This window comes from Boleophthalmus pectinirostris, unplaced genomic scaffold (assembly GCF_026225935.1).
Source record: "Boleophthalmus pectinirostris isolate CB_2022bp ecotype Guang Dong unplaced genomic scaffold, ASM2622593v1 HiC_scaffold_8, whole genome shotgun sequence".
Lineage (NCBI taxonomy): Eukaryota > Metazoa > Chordata > Actinopteri > Gobiiformes > Gobiidae > Boleophthalmus > Boleophthalmus pectinirostris.
The window spans coordinates 12,240,784-12,263,740 of NW_026571515.1; the positions used below are offsets into that span (position 1 = coordinate 12,240,784).

Here is a 22,957-nt window from a genome sequence, read left to right on the forward strand (position 1 = left end):
TCAGGACGCAAGGGGAGGAACACAATGCGCTGTCCAAAAAAAATCTGCCAAACAGCGAGGCCGAGAAAGGTGAACCGCGTTATAGTGAGGGACGACTGTAATTTCATGTTCCAGAGGCTTATGGGAGAATGATGACTGACCAAATGAGGTTCAGTATCTTGGAACGCGGCCCTCTCCTCTGGCTGTGGACCTCGTGGCTCGGCAGGTTTTCTCTGAAGTGAGCACCACAAACTTTCTCAGTGGGGAGCAGCTGAATTATTAATGATTTTAAATAAGGTTAACATTAGATTAAATTTAGCTCAGTGAGGGAATTCTGGAGGTTCTGGAGTTCAGCTCTATCTGTAGGTTAAGACACAGGCAACTTACCGAACCTTTAAGTTATAACACAATATATCAGTGTAAAATGTAAAGATCAAGTTAGCTCTTATATACACTAACATACAGTACAGTCCATGGCATTTAATAGTAAGGTTACGCTTTTATCTTGGTAACTTCCTCTGTGAGTGGAAGTGACGGTAAAAAATGTTAACTTGATAGATTGAAAAGATGCAAAGTAAACACAGCAACGTTAACGGTGAAAAACAAAAGCAACGGTGAAAAGTTATATATATATATAAAAAAAAAACTAAAATAGCAACAGTCGACAGGGAACAAGGTTTGTTTTATTTGTGAATGCATATTTGAGCTTCCTGTAATTTGTATTGAATTAATGTTAAAATATGGATAATAAACAATGTAATGAGCTAATGATACGGTGATCATACGGTAATTTCTGTTACTTTGTACTTGTCTAGCTCATATGCTGGTTCTATGACACGGCGGAGTCCTGCACGGGTCTGTTTTTGGAGACTCGCACCCCCTTTATTAAAGTTAAACCTGCACCCGCCTGGACCCGTAATAAATCACACACAAATTAAAAGCAATCTACCCGAATCATCCATCAGAATACGAATTGAAAAGTTACGACTTCAAGAATTACAATCACGAAATGAAATGAAACGGTTACGCTTTCTTCAGTACGAACGCGAATTCACGACGCGACTCGACGGTCATCACTTCACAGGCTTTATTTACTGAGCAGAAGAAACAATGATCGAGATGCCGGACTTTTGCGCCGCACACAGCACGGACTGAACCAGGACTAACCCAGGACTAAACCAGAACCGAACCAGGACTCACTGTTGGGACGGGCTTGGACTCTCGGCCCCCATAGACCGTTGGGTTACCACAGGCGAAAGCACCGGTGCAGAGATCAGCGCTGCATGAAGGTAAGTGCAGCTGTCACCCGATCGCGTTTTGCGGACAACCTGCTCCACGAATTCGGGAGTTCTCCCTCTCTCTGGAGTCCAAGATTAGTCCTGGTGTAGTCCTGGTTTAGTCCTGACCCTCCCGTGTATAATCACTACCTGCCTGTAAAATTACAAAATGTTAAAACCCGCCCATTTCAGAACTATTTACCCATACCAGACCCGGTGCAGGACATGGCAAGGAAAAGATTAAAAGCCATTTACCCATCAGTTCTGGCCGTCTCAATTTGACTGACTGCTACATAAAATAAGATAAGATAATAAACAAAACCAGACCACAGCCAGAATACTGCCTTAATATTGTGTAGCTGTAGGTAAAACAACTGCGCTTCATAAACAACAGAATCATCCCACCCAGAGAACTTGATAATTTATGCAGCGTCAGCTCCATGTAAATGAGGTATTTCCTCCTCTGTTCTCCTCTGTAAACTTTATCAATCACAGTATGCATGAGCTATCTGTGCACACGTGAGATATGCTGTGTTTGGGAAAAAAGTCTTCTTGGTTTAGCTTTTTGAAATATGAACTTGACCAGCACGATGAATTCTTCAAACCAATGATTCAGACCAGTCACAGAGCAGAACACCAACAGACGTACTTAGGCAACGTTTATATGATGACGGTCTGAACAGAAGACGCAAAAGTGGCGTCGCGTTTTCACTTTTTATTCTGTATTTAGACGAGCATTTTCGGGAGGAAATCTGCAAAAGTGTGTGGAATTCGATTGGGTGTGCATGCCAGGTTTCTGTGTACTGTATGTATGTGACATAAACGCGTACACGATGTGAGCAGATCTGACCAGAGTTTTGCATCTTGGGCAGTGTAGACGAAAACGCTACGGCAGAGCGTGTTCAACTTTTCCACTCTGGAAGTGGTTTCAGATTTTTGCGTTTTTAAGCCCCAAAAACGCTGTCACCATCTAAATAAAAGTTTTGTTTTTACCTGCAAGCGTTCTCGTGTAAACACGCCCTTAAACCTGTTTCCTTTTCCTTGATTCCTCTCCTCGATCCTTCATGTTTCAGCTGTCAATCAAATGTGTGGAGTCCCTAAAAAAAAAAAAAAAAAAAACACGTAATGAAGCGGTAAACATGATGGAGACTTCAGGAGCAGACATCAGGTGAAAGAATCAAACTTTACTGGTCTAAGTGAGGAGCTTATATCCTCTCTCTTCACTGTGTCTCCTTTGTGGGTGGGACTTCCTCACCCATTTCTTGCAGAATCGAGGAGAGGAATCAAGGAGAAGGAAGCGAGGAACGAGAAATGAGACGGGACCAGCAAATTCGTCATGTTACTAAATTACTAGTACTATTAGACCCCATCACCTCGATAGTGATGAGGTCTACTTCTGTGCTAATAGAGACGAGACTTTCGGCTCTTTTGTGGGATCCAAATGTTTTGAATCTGTTCATTTCAAAGATTTGTTCCAAGGACTCGCTCTTTTTATATTTGTGTATATGACAGAAGCCAATGTGAGAACTCATTTTAACTACAAACTAATCACATAGAAATGACCAAGGCTAAGATCTGTTTAAAATGGTTCAAACTGAGAGTGTCCTCCCCTCACATGAGCTTTGGATAATGACCGAAAGGACAAGATGGCAGATACAAGCGGCCGAAATGAGTTTCCTCCACAGGATGGCTCTGTGCTCCCTTAGAGGTAGGGTGAGGAGCTCAGTCACATAGGAGGAGCTCGGAGTAGAGCCGCTGCTTCTCCACAACCAGAGGAGCAGCTGAGGTGGCTTGGGCATCTGCGCGCCTCCGTCGAGAGGTTTTCCGGGCATGTCCCACCGGAAGGAGGACCAGGGGAAGACCCAAGATATGCTGGAGGGGCTATGTCTCTCGGCTGGCCTGGGAACACCTTGTGGTCCCCCCGGAGGAGCTGGAGGAAGTGTCCGGGGTGAAGGAAGTCTGGGAGTCCCTGCTTAGTCTACAGCCCCCGTGACCCAGCCCTGAATAAGTGGAAGAAAATGGATGAATGAATGCAACAGTTCAAGTAAAAGGGGCATGGCTGAAAAGTTTCTGGTAGTGGGTCCGTCACCTGTTTGTCTCCATGGAGATATTATTGCTTTGTCTGGATTGTTTCACAGTATGGCATTAGACCTTTCTATTTTTATGGAGACTCTATTTTTATGGAGACCAAACCAGACCAAGTTACAGGTCAGATCTGTGGAGAGATGACCCCACTCACAGTCAGAATACTAGTTTTTCTAAATATTTATGATATATAAATATAATATGAACAAATGTAAAGTAGAGCTGTTTAATGGGATACTGTGGAACATTCTAGGTGAAAAAAATAGAAACAAGCATGTGACAGACCCCCAAACTAAAACTTACATAGTGAACCTTTATGACGATTTTGTTGGTGCACTCGGAGTTCTCTGTGCACGTAAATGTAGTGATTGTTGGTTCTGATTCTCTTGTCGTTGTACGGAGTTAGAGCCCCGCCTGTACGCTCTGCCGTGATGTGAGAAGAAGCTGTGCAAAGGGAAGTCTGGGTAATTACTCCTCTTAATATAAACGCTACAGTGGGATTAGAATGATCGTCCCTGTGTCCCCGGCGGACCCTTTGTCTCTTTGTGCGCCTGGCCTATAGCTTCATTAGCATAGACACTCTGTATAATGAGCCAGCAGCTAGACTCTTCTGTGCCATCCTCAATGACGGTGAAGAATGTCGTTTTTGAACAGTAGAAAAAGACACAGAGACGGGTTTCTTTTTGAGTTAAGTGAGAGGGTTTGGGGAAAAACAGTAAAGTGGTGCAGTTGGTGAGTTCTGAGGTTGTTTCTGTATTTTCCAGAAAACTAAATCCAGGTTATAATGGGGTACATGTTTATATGTGCTCTAGAAAGCTTCAACTTTGTCTAAAATGTATGTCTTAAGTCTAAGGCATTTTTAGTTTTTGTGTAGGATCAGATTACGATTAGTTTGCATACTTCCTTTCCACTGATTATAAAGGGGCCTTCTGAAAATTAACTTTGTTTTAAAATCTTTTAGATATTTTCTACATATTTTTGTTAGAATTTTTTTTTTAGAAAACAAGACTAGACAAGACAACAAAACTAAACAGTCACTTCACAAGAGAATATAACAACACAGACGAGAGAGCAACACAGGACCTCAGTCTGCTGTCCATCTCCACCTAAAAGCCACAGGCCACTCCTTTGAGGATAGTGAGGTACAGAGCTTAACCAGAGAAAATAAATGGTTTGAAAGTGGAGTTAAAGAAGCAGTTTTTGTTAGGTAAGACAATCCATCTCAAAACAAAAATTTAAAAAAAGCTAAGAAAACTATAGGGATGGCCAGGTCAGGTTCAGAGGTGTGAAAGCCCCATTATGGCCATGAATGATTCTGCTAATAAGACCCCACATTCAGTGCAGTTCAATAGGTCTAACTAACTAACAGAAACTAAACAAGGGTTAGGGTTAACTAACTAAACAAGTAGGTGTGTTAGTTTCAGAGCAGTTCCATTGTAGTTAGCTCCTCCCTGCAGACAGATATAAGGAAGTGTCCGCCAGCATCCGACCAGAACTGAAGAAGCAGCTTGGATGAACTATGAAACGTATTGGACCAAATAAACTTTTGTCCAGTTGAAATACAGAATTTCTCCTTTTGCCACTAAACTAAACTAACTAAAAAATGAAAATACTGTAAAAGTGGTGCCGTTTTTCCCTTCCGGTCAGACTGTAAAGAGCGAATTATAGTTCGACTCAGCGCACATGCCACAACACTAGGAGGCTAGGATTGCGTTTGTGTAAACAAAATGAAGCGGGAAAGTGGAATATTGGAAATGTATGTAGAGCGGATGTAGAGGGGACCAATCACAGTCTGCGTCTCAAAGAAGAGGTCGTCTTTGTAACTGATCCATGTGCTTAATTTGCGTGGCACGTGCTGTTGGCATGAGCGTTAGTACCATATTTTCCGGGCTATTAGAAGCACTCTTAAGCGTCTAATCGCATCAAAAAACAACCGCGCGTTAGAGATGCGCGGATGGGCTATTTTTTCATCCGCAACCGCGACACAAAACTCATCATCCGCCCGCTATCCATTTTGCACCGAAGGTTTTCAAAACCGCACCCGCCCGCCATCCGCCGATTGATTTTAGATTTTAGAACAATCACACAGCAAACAAACTAAGGAGCCTCGATAAAAATGCAAACTATAGCTCATTCATTCCAAAATTCGCTCAGCGTGTATGTTCGCATTCTTAATTGTCAGAGTTGGCGTCAGAGCACATCTACTGGAGGGGCATGGGTCACCAGCAGGGGGGGCACTGCCATTTGAGAAATATTTTAACCCTGTGGAGTCATACACAGCAGACATGCTATCAAACACGTTTTTCTTTAACAGTATTAGGCTAATTATGTGTTGTTATTATAATCATTATTATATTAAGATTATTATTACTACTAGCTGCAATAGTTGTTGAGGCTGTGTGGTAGATGATACGCACACAAGACAATAATAAAAGGTTGAGGTGTATTAAAAAACAATAAGTCCTGCCACTGGTTGTAAACATTAAACAACAGCCTCTCGTCAAAAACACCTCTGAACTAGAAATAGCCACGCATCGGACAGCACCAGGGCTGTAGTGAACGTGGTTCGCGAGTCGCCATCCAGTCCTGTCCTGTCCTATAGAGACCTGAGACTTGAGGGACCGGGACTAAACCAGGACTAAACCAGGACTAAACCAGGACTAAACAGGACTAAACCAGGACTAAACCAGGACTAAACCAGGACTAAACCAGGACTAAACCAGGATCAGTGGCGGCTGATGGTATAATTTTTGGGAGGGGCACCAAGGGCAAAATTATAAAATATATATTATGAATAATATATGTATTATATATATAGGCTGTAGTATTATAACAAATACCAGAAACAGACATTTTGGTTAGTATTGGCTGAATAGTATCGATCAGAGCACAATGAGCAGCCAAGCGCAAACTTTATGCAACAACACAGCGTAACACACCGCTCACACCCAGACCCAACAACGTCAGTAAAACTACAATAAGGTAAGCGCTGCTCCTACAGCACACGACAGAACAACCAGAGCAGCTCCATCGCACCCACCAGCTCATTTACGCACTATTAACTATTAACACTATAACACTATTTACCTGTGAGGCTCCAAGTTCAGACTTGCCGCAAACTAATGAAAACCAGCCTCTTTCCTTCTCCAGAGACTGAAGCAGAATGTTTCCTCTATCCACTGTCCCACTGGTTCTGTCTCCAAAAGTCTATTGTCCAATATGAAGAGATGAAACTGGTCCAAATCCTGGTCCAGTCTGGTCCGTGACGCGAGGTGAGGGAGCAGAGTGCACAAGATGGTTGTAAAATTAATCTCACTTCCCACTTCAATCTGAAAGTTACGGTCAGTCCATATCAGCACCAGGACACCAGGTAGAATTATGCCTCTGCGCGCTATGCTCAGGTCAAACTTTTACACCCAGAAACGAGCGGGCAAAGGCGGATAGAGCAGCGAGCGACTGCCCTGGCCCCGGCGGCGGCAGCGAGAGCCCCAGCGGCGACTGCCCCGAGTCCGGGCGGCGACTGCCCCGAGTCCCAACAGGACAGTTGTCCAATCACACTACACTAAATAAACAGAGACTGTGACGTCATTGATGTCACAGTAAAGTTTGTGTCCTCAGCCCGAAGTGAAATGCGCCAAGCAAAATCATTTTAAAATAGTAATAATAACGGCCTGTTTGGGGGTGGGGCACCAGTGGCCGCTAGGGGAGGCACGGCCCTCAAATGCCCCACCTTGCCGCCGACACAGTTAATTGTCCGTAACAACCCCAAACTTACCTGGTTTTCTTTTTTTAGTAGTTAAACCGCCACCCGCCCGAATTTAATTAAAATATAATTTTTCGTCACGTCATCCGCCCGACCCGCGGATTAACCGCGGATACCGCGGTTGTAACCGCAATCCGCGCATCTCTACCGCGCGCCCCGCAATCCAGAGCGCCCCATACATGAATCCACTCAGGTGTCCCAGCACGACTTCATTAAACTACAAAGCCACACCACCCACAGCCCAAGCAAACACGCACGGAGCAGACAGTGACCGTGCAGTGAAAAACACCCACAGCTACACTCATCACTCCACGCAGACGAGGAACGGAACAAAGGAACGAACCGAACAAGCAAGTGCAATGTGCCACTTCTAGACACAACTGAACAACTGAGTCACTGCGAACACGCCGACAATCCAGCGGTCCCAGACAGCACCCTCCCTACATGCCACAACTGACCAAAGCCCAGAGTCACTGTGAACGCACCAAACAGACAAACAACAAAATCCGACTGACCCATCGAACTGTTGTGTTTCGTTTAAAGTCCAGTGCGGGTTATTTGTGAAAAAAGTTCAAAAATAGACCATTTAATGACAGTGCATCTTATAATCCAGAGCGCCTAATAGCCCGTAAAATACGGTAGCCTGTCTTGGTTGCTAAGTGACAGGAGAGGCTCTGACAGGAGTGGACCTATCCCATTTGATCTTGGCCTTTGGGGTCCGCAGAGGCCACATCGAGGAGCAGCCACAGCCTCCGTCGGCCATGTCCTTCGAAGACAGAAGCCGTTGAACTGGGACACAGCTCCAGTTGTTGTGTTTCGCCAGGTGATTAAAAAACAGTGGTGCAGTTGGTAAGTCTGTTCCTGCCCATCCACCACAGCAACCGGTTTATGAAGTTCAAAGAATGTTGATGATTATTTTCTCATGCAAGAAAACAATAAGGTCACTGGTTCAAATAATGCTCTAAGAAAATGGAAAAAGAGACAATCATTATTCTGTCTGTATAGACTTCAGCTGACGACGACAAGAAATGTTTGTTTTGTCTTCACTCTACACTTGAAAGACAAGTTCTGAATGTTGGAACAGTACAGTGTAAAATAAAGTTCAATTAAATTTAATTAAACAGTTTCTTTTAGATGCATTGATGTAAAGAGACATTATTTCAGATCTCACCACATCTGACGATCCCAAACTTGGAGCTTCTGTAAACGCGTGCTGACTTGACCTAGATATTTTGGACGGAATATTTTAGGTCATGTTTAAAAATGTTAGCTCTCGTGTCTCCTCTGGCTGTGGGTCCAGGGTTTGTCGTCAGCTCCACTGCACACGGCTCTGACGGGGCCCACAGGAAACAACAGGGACAGATACTTCACAAATACTGACACAAGTGAAGGCAGCACGGGATGTACCATGCTGCTGGAAAAATATACGTGAGAATGAAATGGAAATCTGCATCGAAAACTATGACTTTATAGTAGTTTGGGATCATACCAGAAGTGGGCTGTATTCAGTTACTTTTTAAAGAAATTTTACTTTTCCAGCCACATACTTTTAATCCTACTTGAGTAAACTTTATTGAAGTAACAGTACTTTTGGTTACTCTTCTCACTGTGAGTAATTCTACAAGTGATAAAAGTGTCATGTTACCTATAAGCTTATTCTGCTGTTAGACATTTACAAACACTTTCCTATTAATACACTCCTTATTACGGCTTATTAATTTGATACTTAGACATTTTTGTTTCTCATAAACTTTTGGTAATAAGCATGCAGCTTTTACTTCTTTGCACTTAATTTAGTTTACTTCTTTGCACTTAATTTAGTTTACTCTTATGTAATGAAAGACTATTATTAGCTGTTAATAGAGTCCAACTAGCCATGAATTAGGTCACTAAGTTACCGAACATTAAGTTTGAAAACGTAAACAAATATGCTCAAAGCTGTGTGGACAGAGAAGGCTTTCGGCCACAGAAACAAGTTCGTTCACACTCTGAGCCGCCATGCTCGTCTTAAAATCCAGTGTTACGCTAAGTAACAACTGAACCTCGTCGTCGGTCCACAAAAAGACTGTTTTTACACTTGCCATCTCCCTCGGCTCAAAATCAGCTGCTGCAACTTCAGACTTCCTTGCTTTTACCGCTCACGTGACGCTGGGACATCGTGATGACGTGACACTAGCCTATCATGTGACCAGCGTTTCAGCCGGTTTTGCGTTATAGTGTGGACAGGGAACGCTTTGATTGCGGACACAGAAGTGACGTGTCTGGACGCAGATTTTTTTCCGATACGATGCTACGTGGATTTGTTTCAGTGTAAACGTAGTCTCAGACAGAGCAGTGCTTCCAGTTAGCGACAAACCCCCAGGTAATTTTGTTAACATCAGCTGCAAAGTATCAGCAGAAAAGGTAAAAGTATGACATCTACTATTCTGAGAAGTACAAAGTTGCCTAAGAAAATTGAAGTTGCGCTGTTTAATTTTCTAGAAAAGAGTTTGCTGCCTTCTTATCTTCATGGAAATGTTATTGCTTTGTCTAGAATGTCCCACAGTATGGCATTAAACTCATCTATTTCCATGGAGACAAGACCACAATGCCTCCAGACCAGGTTACAGGTCAGATCTGTGGAGAGGTGGGCTCACTCTCTGTAGGAATGCATCTTTTTCAGAGTACTTTTGAACACCATAATTGAATAAATGCAACATAGATGAGTGTAATGCCATATTATGAAACCTTTAAAGCAAAGCAATAATACAAGGGTCTTCAACGTTTTTCAGGGCAAGCTGGAGCAGGGACCCCCGACTATATACATAGTATACAATTGTGTTTTATATTAAACTGGGCCTCGTGTCGTGTATAAACAGCGACTCTGTTATTGTATGTTCAATTCTAGGGTTTTTTTTCCCATCAAAGTCGCTTAACACGTCCAGGCTTATCCTGAAATCCTGAGCTGAAACTCGCTCCATCTCCAATTTAAGCCTCAACTCGTTCAGTGACAGAAATAAGCCTGAGTCTGACCAAATCTAATTCAGGCCTGAAGTTGAAGCTGCATTTTGTGCTCACGATCACTTTGAGAAGGTGTTACGTTTAGGCACTTTTTTGTAAGTTATAGTTATGTTTTCTCCGGCTCGCAGGTACCGGAGCGCGCACCCCCTGCTCCTTTGTTTTGGTAGCCTTTTGTTTTGACCTGGTGGGCTGTCCTATTTTCACCTTTCGCTGGGTTTAGGTTTGTTGGTTTTTTTTTTATCTTTAGTTAAGGGTGCTGGCAAAGGCTTCTGGGATTGTTGCACCTTTTTGTTCTGTTTGGCCGGCTCATCAGGTCCACCTTTTTGTTGTTACTTTTTCTTAGTTTTTAGGCTCAGGTTAAGGGTTTTCTTTTTTGGTTCCAACACTTACAAAGTCAGAAAAATACAAAAAAAAAAAAAACATCTCTAATCCTTAATTTAGTTTCCATGTCCATCCTAAATATGTTGGGATTCATTTCTTTGGGTTGTAACAGAAGGCCAGATCAGTGGCGCAACGACATCACAAAAAATGGGCTCAAAGTTTGACTTTTTTTAGTGATCTGATTAAACGAGAGTGGAGCCACGGTGCACGGGCAAGAGTTTGATAAGGGACACTGAACTTTTACGGTCATTCTGATCTCAGGAGCGAGAGGAAAGCCACGACTCCCCCTCCTCCTGTTCGCTTCCCCTCTTCTCCCGGTCGCTCCACGAACAGAGAGGAAGCTGTGAAATGTGAAGCCTGGATAATACACCCGAGAAATGAAGCTGCCGGACTCCTTCCCGATGCATGGTCATACGTGCAAATCTTAAGTCCCGCTGTAACATACCTCTTCACATGTAGCCTCACAAAAACTGATGATGAAAATCCGAGAGACGAGAGAATGAAGAAAGAGAAACAAACGTGATGATGGAGCGACCAGCCCGAACCCACTGAAAACCAGTTCATCCTCATCTTTCAAAAATGAAGAAATGTTGAAGACCTCTGCAGTAATATATCCATGGAAAGAAGTTTGTGGCGTATTCCCTCCCAGAAAAGTTACACAGTGCACCTTTAACTTGTAACTGATATTGACCAATGCAATAAAAAATCCAGATTACAACCGATATTCTGCGTTATACCACCTGCTTTGTTTTGAGTGCACGGTCTGTATATGAAAGCGCAGATGAGCAGCACGCGGTGTTATCCTGGATCTCCTCTCCGTCCTCGTGTGCCTCGTGTTGTTTGCTCCTCCTACGTCCCTCTGCTTAGACGTCCATATTTTTATACATCTATAACACTAATAAACACTTCCTCTTCTCACACTGCCAACACGAGGGGAGATATGTGGCTTTTAGGACACATATTAGAAATGTATTTATCCAAAGGCCTACATATTTGAGAAACACTTCATTTGTGAATTACATGTTCAAGAAATCATCACTAAAAAGGTGCTTTGTGTAACGTTTGTGGTGGAGGATCCATCAGATGATTTTCTCCATTGAGACGTTGTTTGGAATGTTTCACAGTATGGTATTAAACCTTTCTATCTTCATGGAGACCAAACTAGTAGGGGTGTAACGATATCCAAGTCTCACGATATGATATTGTCACGGTCTTCAAGGTATTTTGGCGCAATAAAACCACCTGTAATTGAATAAATGTAAAGTAGATCTGTTTAATGTCATAATATGGAACATTTAAGGGAGAACAAGGACCCCCCCAACCGAAAAGTTCTATAGTGCACCATTGTGTAAAGTCAAAACCTGCCATAATCTGATGCCAAGAGTGAAAAACTCTTTGCAGCGGTTGTCTTTAAAAACCTGTACTGGTCCCAAACTCAATTCTTGGTGGAGTGTACGGGTCTGAACTTCAACAAAGAGTTCTGCTGCTGTTTCAGTCTCCACGCAAATACACCAGTCCACAGTTCAATGTCTCCTCAGTCTGCACAAAATAACTTCATGTTTTTCTGTAACATGTCAAAGGTGGTGGTATTTTTTAATCAGTCAGCAGAATTTTAGTTACAGTTTGCGGCAATGATTTTCAACCAACAACAATCAGGTTCAAACTTTGTGGAATTTTACTTTAACGGGGCCTGCAGAAATACAGAAGTGGGTAGTGAGTCATTTTAAAACAGTATGTACTGCTTAGTTTAGTTTTTGTGTGTGAGTGTGTGTGTACTTTTACTCCTACTTAAGGAATATTTTAGTTGAATTAACAGTATTGTCACTTGAGTCAAAGTTTTAGTTACTTACCACTTACCACTATGAGGCTACGTTTATATGATGACGGTCTGAACAGAAGACGCAAAAGTGGCATCGCGTCTTAACTTTTTATTCCGTGTTTAGACGAGCGTTTTCGGGAGTAAATCTGCGTGTACACAGTGATGCAAAAGTGTGTGGAATTCGATTGGGTTTGCATGCCGTCTGGCTCGCCTGCAACAAACTGGTGCATCCAGAATTTGACAGAGGTGATTACAGATCCTTCTCTGTTCACTAATAGTATCTCTGCATATTCTGTACATTTGTTAGGATGCCTCCTGTAAGTTGGCACCGCCTTGTGCCTCCACTCAATTTCATTTCTCTTCAGCGACTTGGTCAGGAATCGGACTACACTAGATGGTTCGCAAAAATTCTGGAAGTGCAAGTTCGGGCACCAGCCAATCAGAGAAGAGCCATACATTCTGTGTTGGCAACGATTCATGAGATCGAGGATTTAAAGCCAGAACAAAGAGAATGTTTGGTGAATTTGATCGGGGGAAAGACGTTATTGTCCTTCTTCCTACGGGATTTGGGAAAAGCTTAATATACCAGTTAGCCCCGTTAGTGGCGCATTACATACGTCATGACCAAATAGCACTGACTGGTTAAATTTTAAAAAAGTACCTGCCTACCGACGACTGAACAAATTCTAACACTGCGAGGTCAGACAGTTTCTACGGAGTGAAACCGGCTGATGAATCAGGCTAGCTTGAAGGTACGACATGTTTGTTTCTGTGCACTGTATGTATGTGACTTAAATGCATATTCAACGTGAGCAGATCTGACCAGAGTTTTGCTTCTTGGGAGGTTTAGACAGAAACACTACAGTGAAGCTTATTCAACTTTTCCACTCTGGAGGGTGGTTTCAAATTTGGGGGTTTTTAAGCCCCAAAATGCCATCACTGTCTAAACGAAAGGCACTTCCAATAAAATATTTTGTCATTTTTACCCGTAAGTGTTCTCGTGTAAACAGACCCTTAGTCTACAAGTGACAAAAGATTTTATTTTGACAATATGGAATCATTTGAACTTCTCTGGTTCTTGCACCACTCGTTCAGGTAAAGCTGTGCAATTAATTGAATTTTGATCACAATTTCAATTATTCTATCAAACGATCTCTAAACCCATACAGTCAAGTGGAAACGATAAAGCTTAACAAAGTTTATTTTGGGATTTTTTTGTATAAATAAGTATATTTATAGATTTTTTAAATAAATATAGAGATTGTGAAACAGCTGGATGGCTTATTTTGGATACATTTATGTTTTTCTATTACTCAATTCATGCTCAAAGTATATTTTATTCATTTTATGTTTTATACATTGCAAAACTGCTCTAAGGTACATATTTGTAGCCTTTATTTTCAAAGTTTTGTGTAAATGATCAGTAACAAAGTGTTTTGTTTTGTTTTTTGAGAGAGAGAGAAATGTTGAATAAATGCATCATGTAACTAAAAAAATAATCGTTTGAATAATCATGATTTCAACATTGACCAAAATAATCGTGATAATGATTTCTTCCATAATCGAGCAGCTCTACCGTCAGATGTTTTTTTGTGTCTATACTTTAAAAATATCAGATTTTGTGCATTATTTAAAGTTTTGACCTTCAAATGTCATTAACTTCAAATTCTAAATCAGATGTTACGTCCCAACAGTTACTCTAGAAGTTACTGTTACTTAGTGTAGTTCCCGCAAATATATGTTTAATGCCATGCTGGGAACATTTTAGGAACAGCTATAGCATCTCCATCAGGTTATTGTGTTTTAATCTCTGCATTTCAGGGTGAGGATGTTGCCAGAAAATGTGTCTTAGTGCGATGCCTTGTTATCTTGGCTCTAATTAACTCCTATGGGTATTAAAGCATAATGCGGAACATTTACTGCCAAAAGTCCACATAAATCTGCAGATCTCTTAGATAAGCTACAGAAAAAAAACAGGCTTTATGTATTGACATGGTTAAAATCCATCAGGGACATAATTCACGAGTTTTATTTTCACTTATTTCAAAGCACTTTAAGGCAACATTCCCATTATAATAAATTAATGGTACACTATGTAACTTTTCTGGTGGTAGGTAGCTGTGTCCATGGAGATAAATAAGTGTTAAATAACTGTATAAAAACCCCGGCGTGTGCATTCTAGGTGGATTTTTAAAAAAAACTTGAGCGGCGCACACAGAGAGGTACCGCAGCTCGTTCAATTTATGCCAATTTATGTTCATAAATTTCACACTAATGTCACTAACTCGCCCCCTCCCCCTGGTGTGTTTGTGAGTCTCCGCTCTGGGTCTGTTCCACCTTGTGTCTCCCCCTCTGTCCTCCCCTCGGCCGTGTCCTGTCTGCACTGAGGCTGTGACGTCACCCATAGCAACCAAATGAAGCCAGTCGAGACAAACTGTTATAGCTGCTAATCTCCAACCAGGGACCATATTTGTCACTAACAGACTTACTCAGAGTGGGAAGAGTAACCAAAACGTTTACTCAAGCAAGTACTCTTACATGTGTTACTCGATTTGGAGTAAAAGTCGGCTATAGTGTCTGAAAACTATACTTGAAAAGTTACATGAGTGTGAGTGGGAAGCCTTAAAGGAACACTAAAGCAATGTTTTCTGTGTTGTCACAAATATAAAATAAATGGGTCTTTAAGTATTTAGCATCATCTTTGTGTGTGGAGTTTGCATGTCCTGCCTGTGTCTGGATGAAGTGATGTGAGAGCAGTGAGATCAGTGCTCTGTGCTGCTCTGCTCCTTGTGTGATCAGGTATTGTTCTAGTCTCGTGTGAGAAGTGATGCGTGTGTGATTGAAACCCTGAGAAGGGTCTGTGTGTGGACAGTGACTTACACGCTCTTCTTTGGACATGAGCCTGACTCCTGACAGAGCGCAGGTTTATTCTCACCTCTCTCCTCTAAAAGGAGCCGTAGTGCCACAGCCCTGCAGTAAATCTGCTGCTCGTGTCGCCGCTGTGGGACAATGACACAAACGCACATAATAAAGGTGTATAACTCTACACTAGAGACGCACGCAGACGCACGCTGACGTCCCGGTCTGCCCCGGCGTTAAAGGCTCGTGATGATGCCTCTTCGTTAATTGGCTGATGATGAGGCTAGTTATGATGTAATCTCTCTCGCGCGCACCCCACTCTCTCTCCTCTCTCTCCTCCCCTCCTCTCCTCGTCTCTATCCTAACCAACATGGCCGCTAAGTCGGACGGAGCAGCGGTGTCTGTGGAGGATGACAACACGCCCAGGAGCGCGTCTGAAGCGGGGATCGCCGCAGCCCGAGCCCGCTGCACGGCCACGCCGGGCTCCAGGCCGTACACGGCGCTGGACTGCTGCTGGGTGCTGTGCGCGCTGCTCGTCTTCTTCTCCGACGGCGCCACAGACCTGTGGCTGGCCGCGGACTACTACCTGCGCGGGGACTACTGGTGGTTCGGCTTGACGCTGGTGTTCGTGGTGGTTCCGTCCGCGGTGGTGCAGGTGCTGAGTTTCCGCTGGTTCGTCTATGACTACACCGAGCTGAGCGGCACCGGGGATGGAAGCGGCGGCAGCGGTGCGGTGGCGACAGAGGCGACCGGAGACAACGCGCTCAGCAGCACCAAGGACAGCGAGCAGGCGGCAGCGCTCACCGCGGGCACCGCGCAGCCGGCTCCGCGCCGCTGCTGCACCGTGTGCATGTGGATCTTTCAGAGCACGCTGCACGCCCTGCAGCTCGGCCAGGTCTGGAGGTAGGACCGAGGGGGTGTGTGTCGCTCCTGTGTGCGTGTGCGCGCGTGCAGCCGCGTGCGCTGGCTGTGCGCGTGCACGGGCTATAATGTAGCTAATTAACGCGAGCGCACCTGTACTGACTGACGCTAATAAGTGTAGGTGTGGGCACGCGGCCATGAATGACAGATGTGCGCACGTGGCAGTGAGGTCATTGTTTCTGCGCGTGCACGCTCTCATGTGTGACGTGCACGTCCTTTATGAATATGGTGTGCGCGAGCACAGCTGAGGGTTTGGTCTTGTACAGTGACTGTATGTGCACACTTAATGTGCACAGTATTGTATGTGCACAGTATTGTGTGTGCACAGTATTGTATGTGCACAGTATTGTGTGTGCACAGTATTGTATGTGCACAGTATTGTGTGTGCACAGTATTGTGTGTGCACAGTATTGTGTGTGCACAGTATTGTGTGTGCACAGTATTGTCTGCAGTGTGCGGTGTGAGCAGAGGCTCGGGCTGGAGTCCTCAGGGCTGTAGGGCTGCGCTCCACTGGACTCACAGGGAGCAGGTCTCTAACCCACTGTACAGTGCTATGTACGGTAGTGTTGTGTACGGTAGTGTTGTGTACGGTAGTGTTGTGTACGGTAGTGTTGTGTACGGTAGTGTTGTGTACGGTAGTGTTGTGTACGGTAGTGTGTGTACGGTAGTGTTGTGTACGGTAGTGTTGTGTACGGTAGTGTTGTGTACGGTAGTGTTGTGTAGTGTGTGTACGGTAGTGTTGTGTACGGTAGTGTTGTGTATGATAGTGTTGCTCAGGGCAGTGTGTGTTATTGTTGTGTGTTGTTGTGTGTGTTATTGTTGTCACTGAGCTCTACACTATAGACTGGAGAGTGTACGGTATTGTATCAAACCCAGTCTCCTGTGATCAGCTCCTGTGATCACTGCTGCGTCTCTTCCACACTGACCCAGGCTCCAGTCTTTACTCACAGCTCATGAAACGCCTGGATACTTGTGCTCAGATGTTCAGGATGCTCAGGACGCTGTGGTGCACGGGTAACACACTGATGGAGCCCTTACTCATTTTCACGTAGCTAATCCACTCCCACTGTATGGTCTGAGGGCTATAAATATCCCTCAGTAGTAAATAAAAGCCCTCTTGTGTACAATGGGAGTCAGCACCAGGCTCCTGCTCATTCTTCACTCATTTGGACTAAAGCTGCACATTTCAGCACCACACAACCTCAGCAGATCTGCGCGTTTGGACAGTTCACTCCAAGACTATCGTACTATAAAATGATCACGGGCACTTTCAAAATATAATTAAAGAGCAATATAAAGCAAATATTTGAGAATTGTACATTAAATTACGTGTATGCATTCCACTTTAAAGGTTTTCTCTGTGAATTTTCTACTTGTCTCCATGGAGATGTGATTGCTTTGCCTGGAATGTTCCACACTATGGCATTTTACTTTTCTATATTGCATTTATTCAAGCAAACAAACGTGTTTCTATTGTAACTTGCTCGGTGGCGTCACTTGCTTGTCTCTATGGCGATAGATACGCCTAATGCCATTGTGTAACACCCTGAAGGAAGGCAATATCATCTCCATGGAAACAAGTAATTTAGTAAAAGTTACATATTGCATTTTTTTGATTGCTTTAAAATTAAGGCAAATCAAAACTTCTAAAAATTACAACAACAAAAATCCCACAAAGTTAAGAACTGTATTTTTATCTGTGTGTTCAGAGGGAAATCAGTTGGGTCACTTCTCCTTTCGTCACATCTTGAACCAGAACCAAACATGTTCATCCAATCAGATTTATTTATTTCAGTGACACGTGTGAAATGAAGAAGCTCATCGGTCATTTATGATTTCGAGCAAAAAATAAACTCATTCAGATGAACGGAGTTTAGTGCTTTGCTCATTGAAATCTTCTGTGTTTTTCAGCCTGCCATGATATTTTCTGACAGACAGACCATGCATGTCCCCGATTGGCTAATCCACCTGTCAGTCACACCCATCTGAACTTATTTTAGGTTAAGCAGACAAAATAAAACTAAATTTATAACATATTTATTCATTCAACGCCCCAAACTTTTCTTTAAATCTGAAAATGCGACAGTATATTCACCGAAAATAATGTATGAACATGTTTTTTAAGTTTCATTTTCACATGACGCTCTGAATCTCCCTTCCCTTTGCTCTCCATTTTAAGTCCCTGCCCCTTCATAGCACTATCACAACACAATCAGCATCTATCCCGCTAATGAAACTACTGCACATGAAGTTTCTCAAGTTGTAGTGTAGTTTTGTATCATGTCTTTGTATATTTATGGAGAATTGCTGTATGGGAACATGGGTGACGTGAGCTTGTGGGGCGGAGCCTTGCACAGAATCTTACAGCTACCAGTAAGGAGTAGGGGTGTAATGATATCCAAGTCTCACGATACGATATCATCACGGTATGAACCTCACAGTACGATATTTATTGCGATATCATGGGAAAGCTCACGATATGCTGGGGAGGCTCACAGTTAGGGATGTAACAATATCCAAATCTCTCGGTACAATATTTTCACTATATACATCTCACGGTACGATATTTATTGCGATTTGCGATTTTGTGGAGGTGAAAAAAACTCTTAATATGCTACTTTTTCCTCTTAAAATGCCTTTACAAGACTTAATCCAAAGACTTAAAAGTGCTTAGAACTGTTATTTCTTCTTGTAGTCTGCACTGAAATGGAGCAAAGGATCATGGTCTATGTAGTTTCCTCTGTCTTTTTTTAGCTGTTGCTGCACCATAACTCTTAATTTAAGCAAAGAAACTTGTAATTCGATATATTGTGATAGTCCACGATATTATTGTGAGAACTTTGACCATAAGATATCACGATATTTCGTTTATTGTTACATCCCTAGTAAGGATTGTTCGAATAGGGCCTGGGAGAGATCACTAAATTACTCAAACATGCATGGATGACAGCTAAAATGATTTAAAATTTGAAGACAAAGGAGCTGCAGAAGTTGACAGGATACTAAGGAATATACTTGTTACTCAATCCCGATTCTGATATCACAATGACAATAAAAAACACACAGTATTTAGACAAACAATAATACTTCTTATTAAATTACGATGTGGTCTTATATCTGTGTAATTCCTCAGTGATCCAGGTAGGTTTTGTCCATGGGTGTATACTAGTTTATTCGGAGGGCTTGAATTAGCCTGATTCATCAGCCAGTTTCACTTCGTTGAAACCATCTGACCTCACAGCATTAGGATTCGTTCGCTCGACGGTAGATGGGTACTTTTTTTTTTTCATTTAACCAATCGCTGCTATTTGGTCGTGACATATGGAATTGGGCTAACTGGTATATTAAGCTTTTCCTAAATCCCGTAGGAAGAAGAGCAATAACGTCTTTCCCCTTGACCAAATTCACCAAACATTCTCTTTGTTCTGGCTCGATCCTCGATCTCGGGAAACGTTGACGACACAGAGTAGATGGCTTTTCGCTGATTGGCTGGTGTTCGAATTCACACTTCTGGGGTTTTTGAGAACTGTCTAGTGTATTCTGATTCCTGACCTTGTTGCTGGAGAGAAATGAAATTGAGCGAAGGCACGAGGTGGCACCAGCCTGGCTAGGTTCGAATAGTGCCTGGGAGAGATCACTAAATTACTCAAACATGCATGAATGACATCTAAAATGATTTTACCCTCTTTAAATTTGAAGAGAAAGGAGCTGCAGAAGTCGACATGATACTAAGGATATACTTGTTACTTAATGCCCATTCTGATGTCACAATTATAATAAAAAAACACACAGTATTTAGACAAACAGTAGTACTTTCTATTAATTAATCTTTAGTGGTCCAGGTAGGTTTTGTCCATGAGGGTATACTAGTCATATACTTGTTCTGATACAGCTCAAGATCATTTTAAACCAATTCATCGAAGCTTCATGTTGGTCCTGTGGATGTGACTTTTATTTAGTTCAAGAATGGTTTGAATGGAGCCTGGGAGAGATCAATTTATTACTCAAACTCTTCAGGCATGTTTTTGATGAGGGAACAACATTATAACATGACAGAATGCATACTCTTTGCCGTGTCTTTAAGTCTGAAGAGAAAGGAGCTGTAGAAATTGACCTGATACTAAGGATATACTTGTTACTCAATCTTGATTCTGATATCACAGTTATACTAAAAAACACACAGTATTTAGACAGATAATAGTACTTTCTACAATTATTCCTCAGTGGTCTAGGTAGGTTTTGTTCGTGGGCGTATACTCATTTATTCGGTCTTATACTTGTTCTGATACAGTTCAAGATCATTTTAAAGCAATTCAGGAAAGGCCCTGTGGATGTGACTTTTATTTAGTTTAAGGAGGGTTCGAACAGGGCCCGGGAGAGAACACTAAATTACTCAAACATGCATGGATGACATCTATAACCTCTTCAGACAACATTAAAACATGATAGAACGCAAACACATTACCCCGTCTTTAAATCTGAAGAGAAAGGAGCTGTAGAAGTTGACATGAGGACTCTCCATTGTTGGGCCTACGTGGTTTCAGTCAGAACCAACATGGCGGCTCCTTTAAATAACCCAAATCTCACATTTGGTTGTCAGCAGGGGGCCGGACTGCAGCCAAAAGATCTTACCACGCTTTTAATTCAATAAGACTCAGACATAATCAGTTATTCTTCTACAAAGATTTTCTGTAATCGACCAGTAATACATCAAATATATCACTTTACAGTCACCTACACCTATAAAATCAAACGGCTTTATTGCATTTTTAAACTCTATATGCCATTGCTAGAATAATTTGGTTAATTTCAGCCCTCGAATTGCCAGTCTCTGTTGAAACAAAGGTAAAATTTGGCTGTTAACTTGAAAACTACACTGGAATAAAAAAATATCTAGGTAAATTAAAATGACTTAAATTAAGGACATTTTACTTTATTTGAGTCGATTCAACTTGACAAGTAAAATGATCTACCAATGGAATAAGAGTGTTTTTTCTTAATTCAAGCAACATTCAATTTTTTTTCTTATTTTAAGTGTAAAGATTTATTGTTTTTCTTTTTTTTTTAAGTATAGCAAGATGTATTTTCATATTTTAAGCACAAAAACTCTCATTCCACTGGCAGATAATTTTACTTGTCGAGTGAAATGTACTCCAATCCTGACAAAACTTTCTTAATTTAAGTCATCATAACTTGACTAGATTTTATATTTTTTTGCAGTGTACAGCTTCATGACATCACAAAGTGGAACGAAGCATTTTTTGAGTTTTGTAGATGTATACAAACTAATAATAAAGGGTTACTCCGACATGTTTGAAGCAGCTCATGAGGTAGAAATGAGACCGCTGTGTGCTGTCCGCGTCGAATTATAAGTAATTATAAGAATATTAAGTATTTTATTGTCTGTGAATCAGGAAGTGTGCTGTTAGCATGCTAGGTGCTGTTAGAATCGCAACTTAGTCTTTGAAAGTTGTGAAAATCGCCTATAAACTCTGCAAAGACTTTCAGTATTCGACCAATAATACATCAAATCTATAACTTTGTACACCTATAAAGTGAAACTGGCTGAGGAGGTTGGTTGTTCTGCTGCTGCGGTGTAGATAAAGCGGACTTAAAGGGCCAGTACTTGATTTTTCGTCCATGTATTTGTCTTACCCCAGTACAGATAAATAATACAAGCAGCTCTTGAGGTCAAAATGTGTCTCTCTGCGTCTCATTAGGACGCATTTTACTGTCCGATAATCAGGAAGTGTGTGTTAGCATGCTAGTAGTACAAACTCTGAATAATTAGGATGCTCGGAATGCATAAAGTAAGTGAGGAATAAGTTTAGACCGCTGCAAAATGTTTAAAATGAACTTGGTTTTTTTTTATGTTTTTAAGACTGTATAAATCAAATACAGCGGCTTTAATGTCATACTGTGGAATATTTCAGGCAAAGGAATAACTTCTTGATGTAAACAAGAGTGGCGAACTTGCATAGCCAGAAATGACATAGCTCTACTTTAAATACTAACACATATTTAAAGTGGTGTTGTCAAGGTACTAACTTTTCAAACTCAATTTCTATACTAAGTCTATGTTCAGACTGCAGCCTGAAGTGACCCAAATCTGATTTTTTTTTCGCCCCTGTGTGACCGGTATCTGATCTTTTTAATGACAGTCTGAACAACATGGATCCGATTTTTTTCAAATACAACCCAGGACACTTGGGTATGTGTTCTGAAAACCGATACAACCGATATCTGATCTTTTGACATGCGACTTCAGTCTGAACGGCCAAGGCGCATTCATTCGACCTACACGTCAGGCTCAGAGTCTCGTCAGTGGAGGGAAAGTGAGGTTAGCGAGTTTATTAATATTTGGGGGGATCGCTGTATTCAGGCCAAAGTGGAGGGGTCTTATCGTAACCGGGCGTTTTTTGAAATGATTACCGAAGAAGTGTCAGAGTGCGGCTACAGGCGGTCCTTAGCCAGACTGCCACCACCTAGGTCAGGAATCGGAATACACTAGACGGTTTGCAAGAACCTCGGAAATTGTAGACCGTGCACCGACCAGTAAGCGAAGAGCTGTGAAGTCATGACGTCAAACTCAAGCGCCTGTCTGGGTCCTTTTTGTCTTACAACACAACAGTTAAAAAAGCGGTCGAGATGGATGTAGATGAAGACATACATTCTATGTTGGCAACAATTCCCGAGATCGATGATTTAAAGGCGGAGAACGTTTGGTGAATTTTATTAAGGGGAAAGACTTTATTGCCCTTCTTCCTGCGAGGTCACACGGTTTCCACGAAGTAAAACCGGCCGATGACATTGATCCTGGCTCCAATATCAACAAAAACTAAAGAGCCTACGAGCCAAATACAAGGAGTCTTC

At 42.2% G+C, this 22,957-nt stretch overlaps 1 protein-coding gene across 1 annotated transcript in view; it reads left to right on the top strand.

Moving 5' to 3' along the window:
• The first annotated feature begins 15,533 nt into the window (after positions 1 to 15,533).
• Positions 15,534 to 22,957, top strand: part of xkr7b (XK, Kell blood group complex subunit-related family, member 7b) — a 100,994-nt gene continuing 93,570 nt past the window's right edge. The window contains exon 1 of the mRNA XM_020935574.2: positions 15,534 to 16,066. Within this exon, the coding sequence (XP_020791233.1) occupies positions 15,534 to 16,066 (533 nt within the window). The remainder of the gene's footprint in view (positions 16,067 to 22,957) is intronic.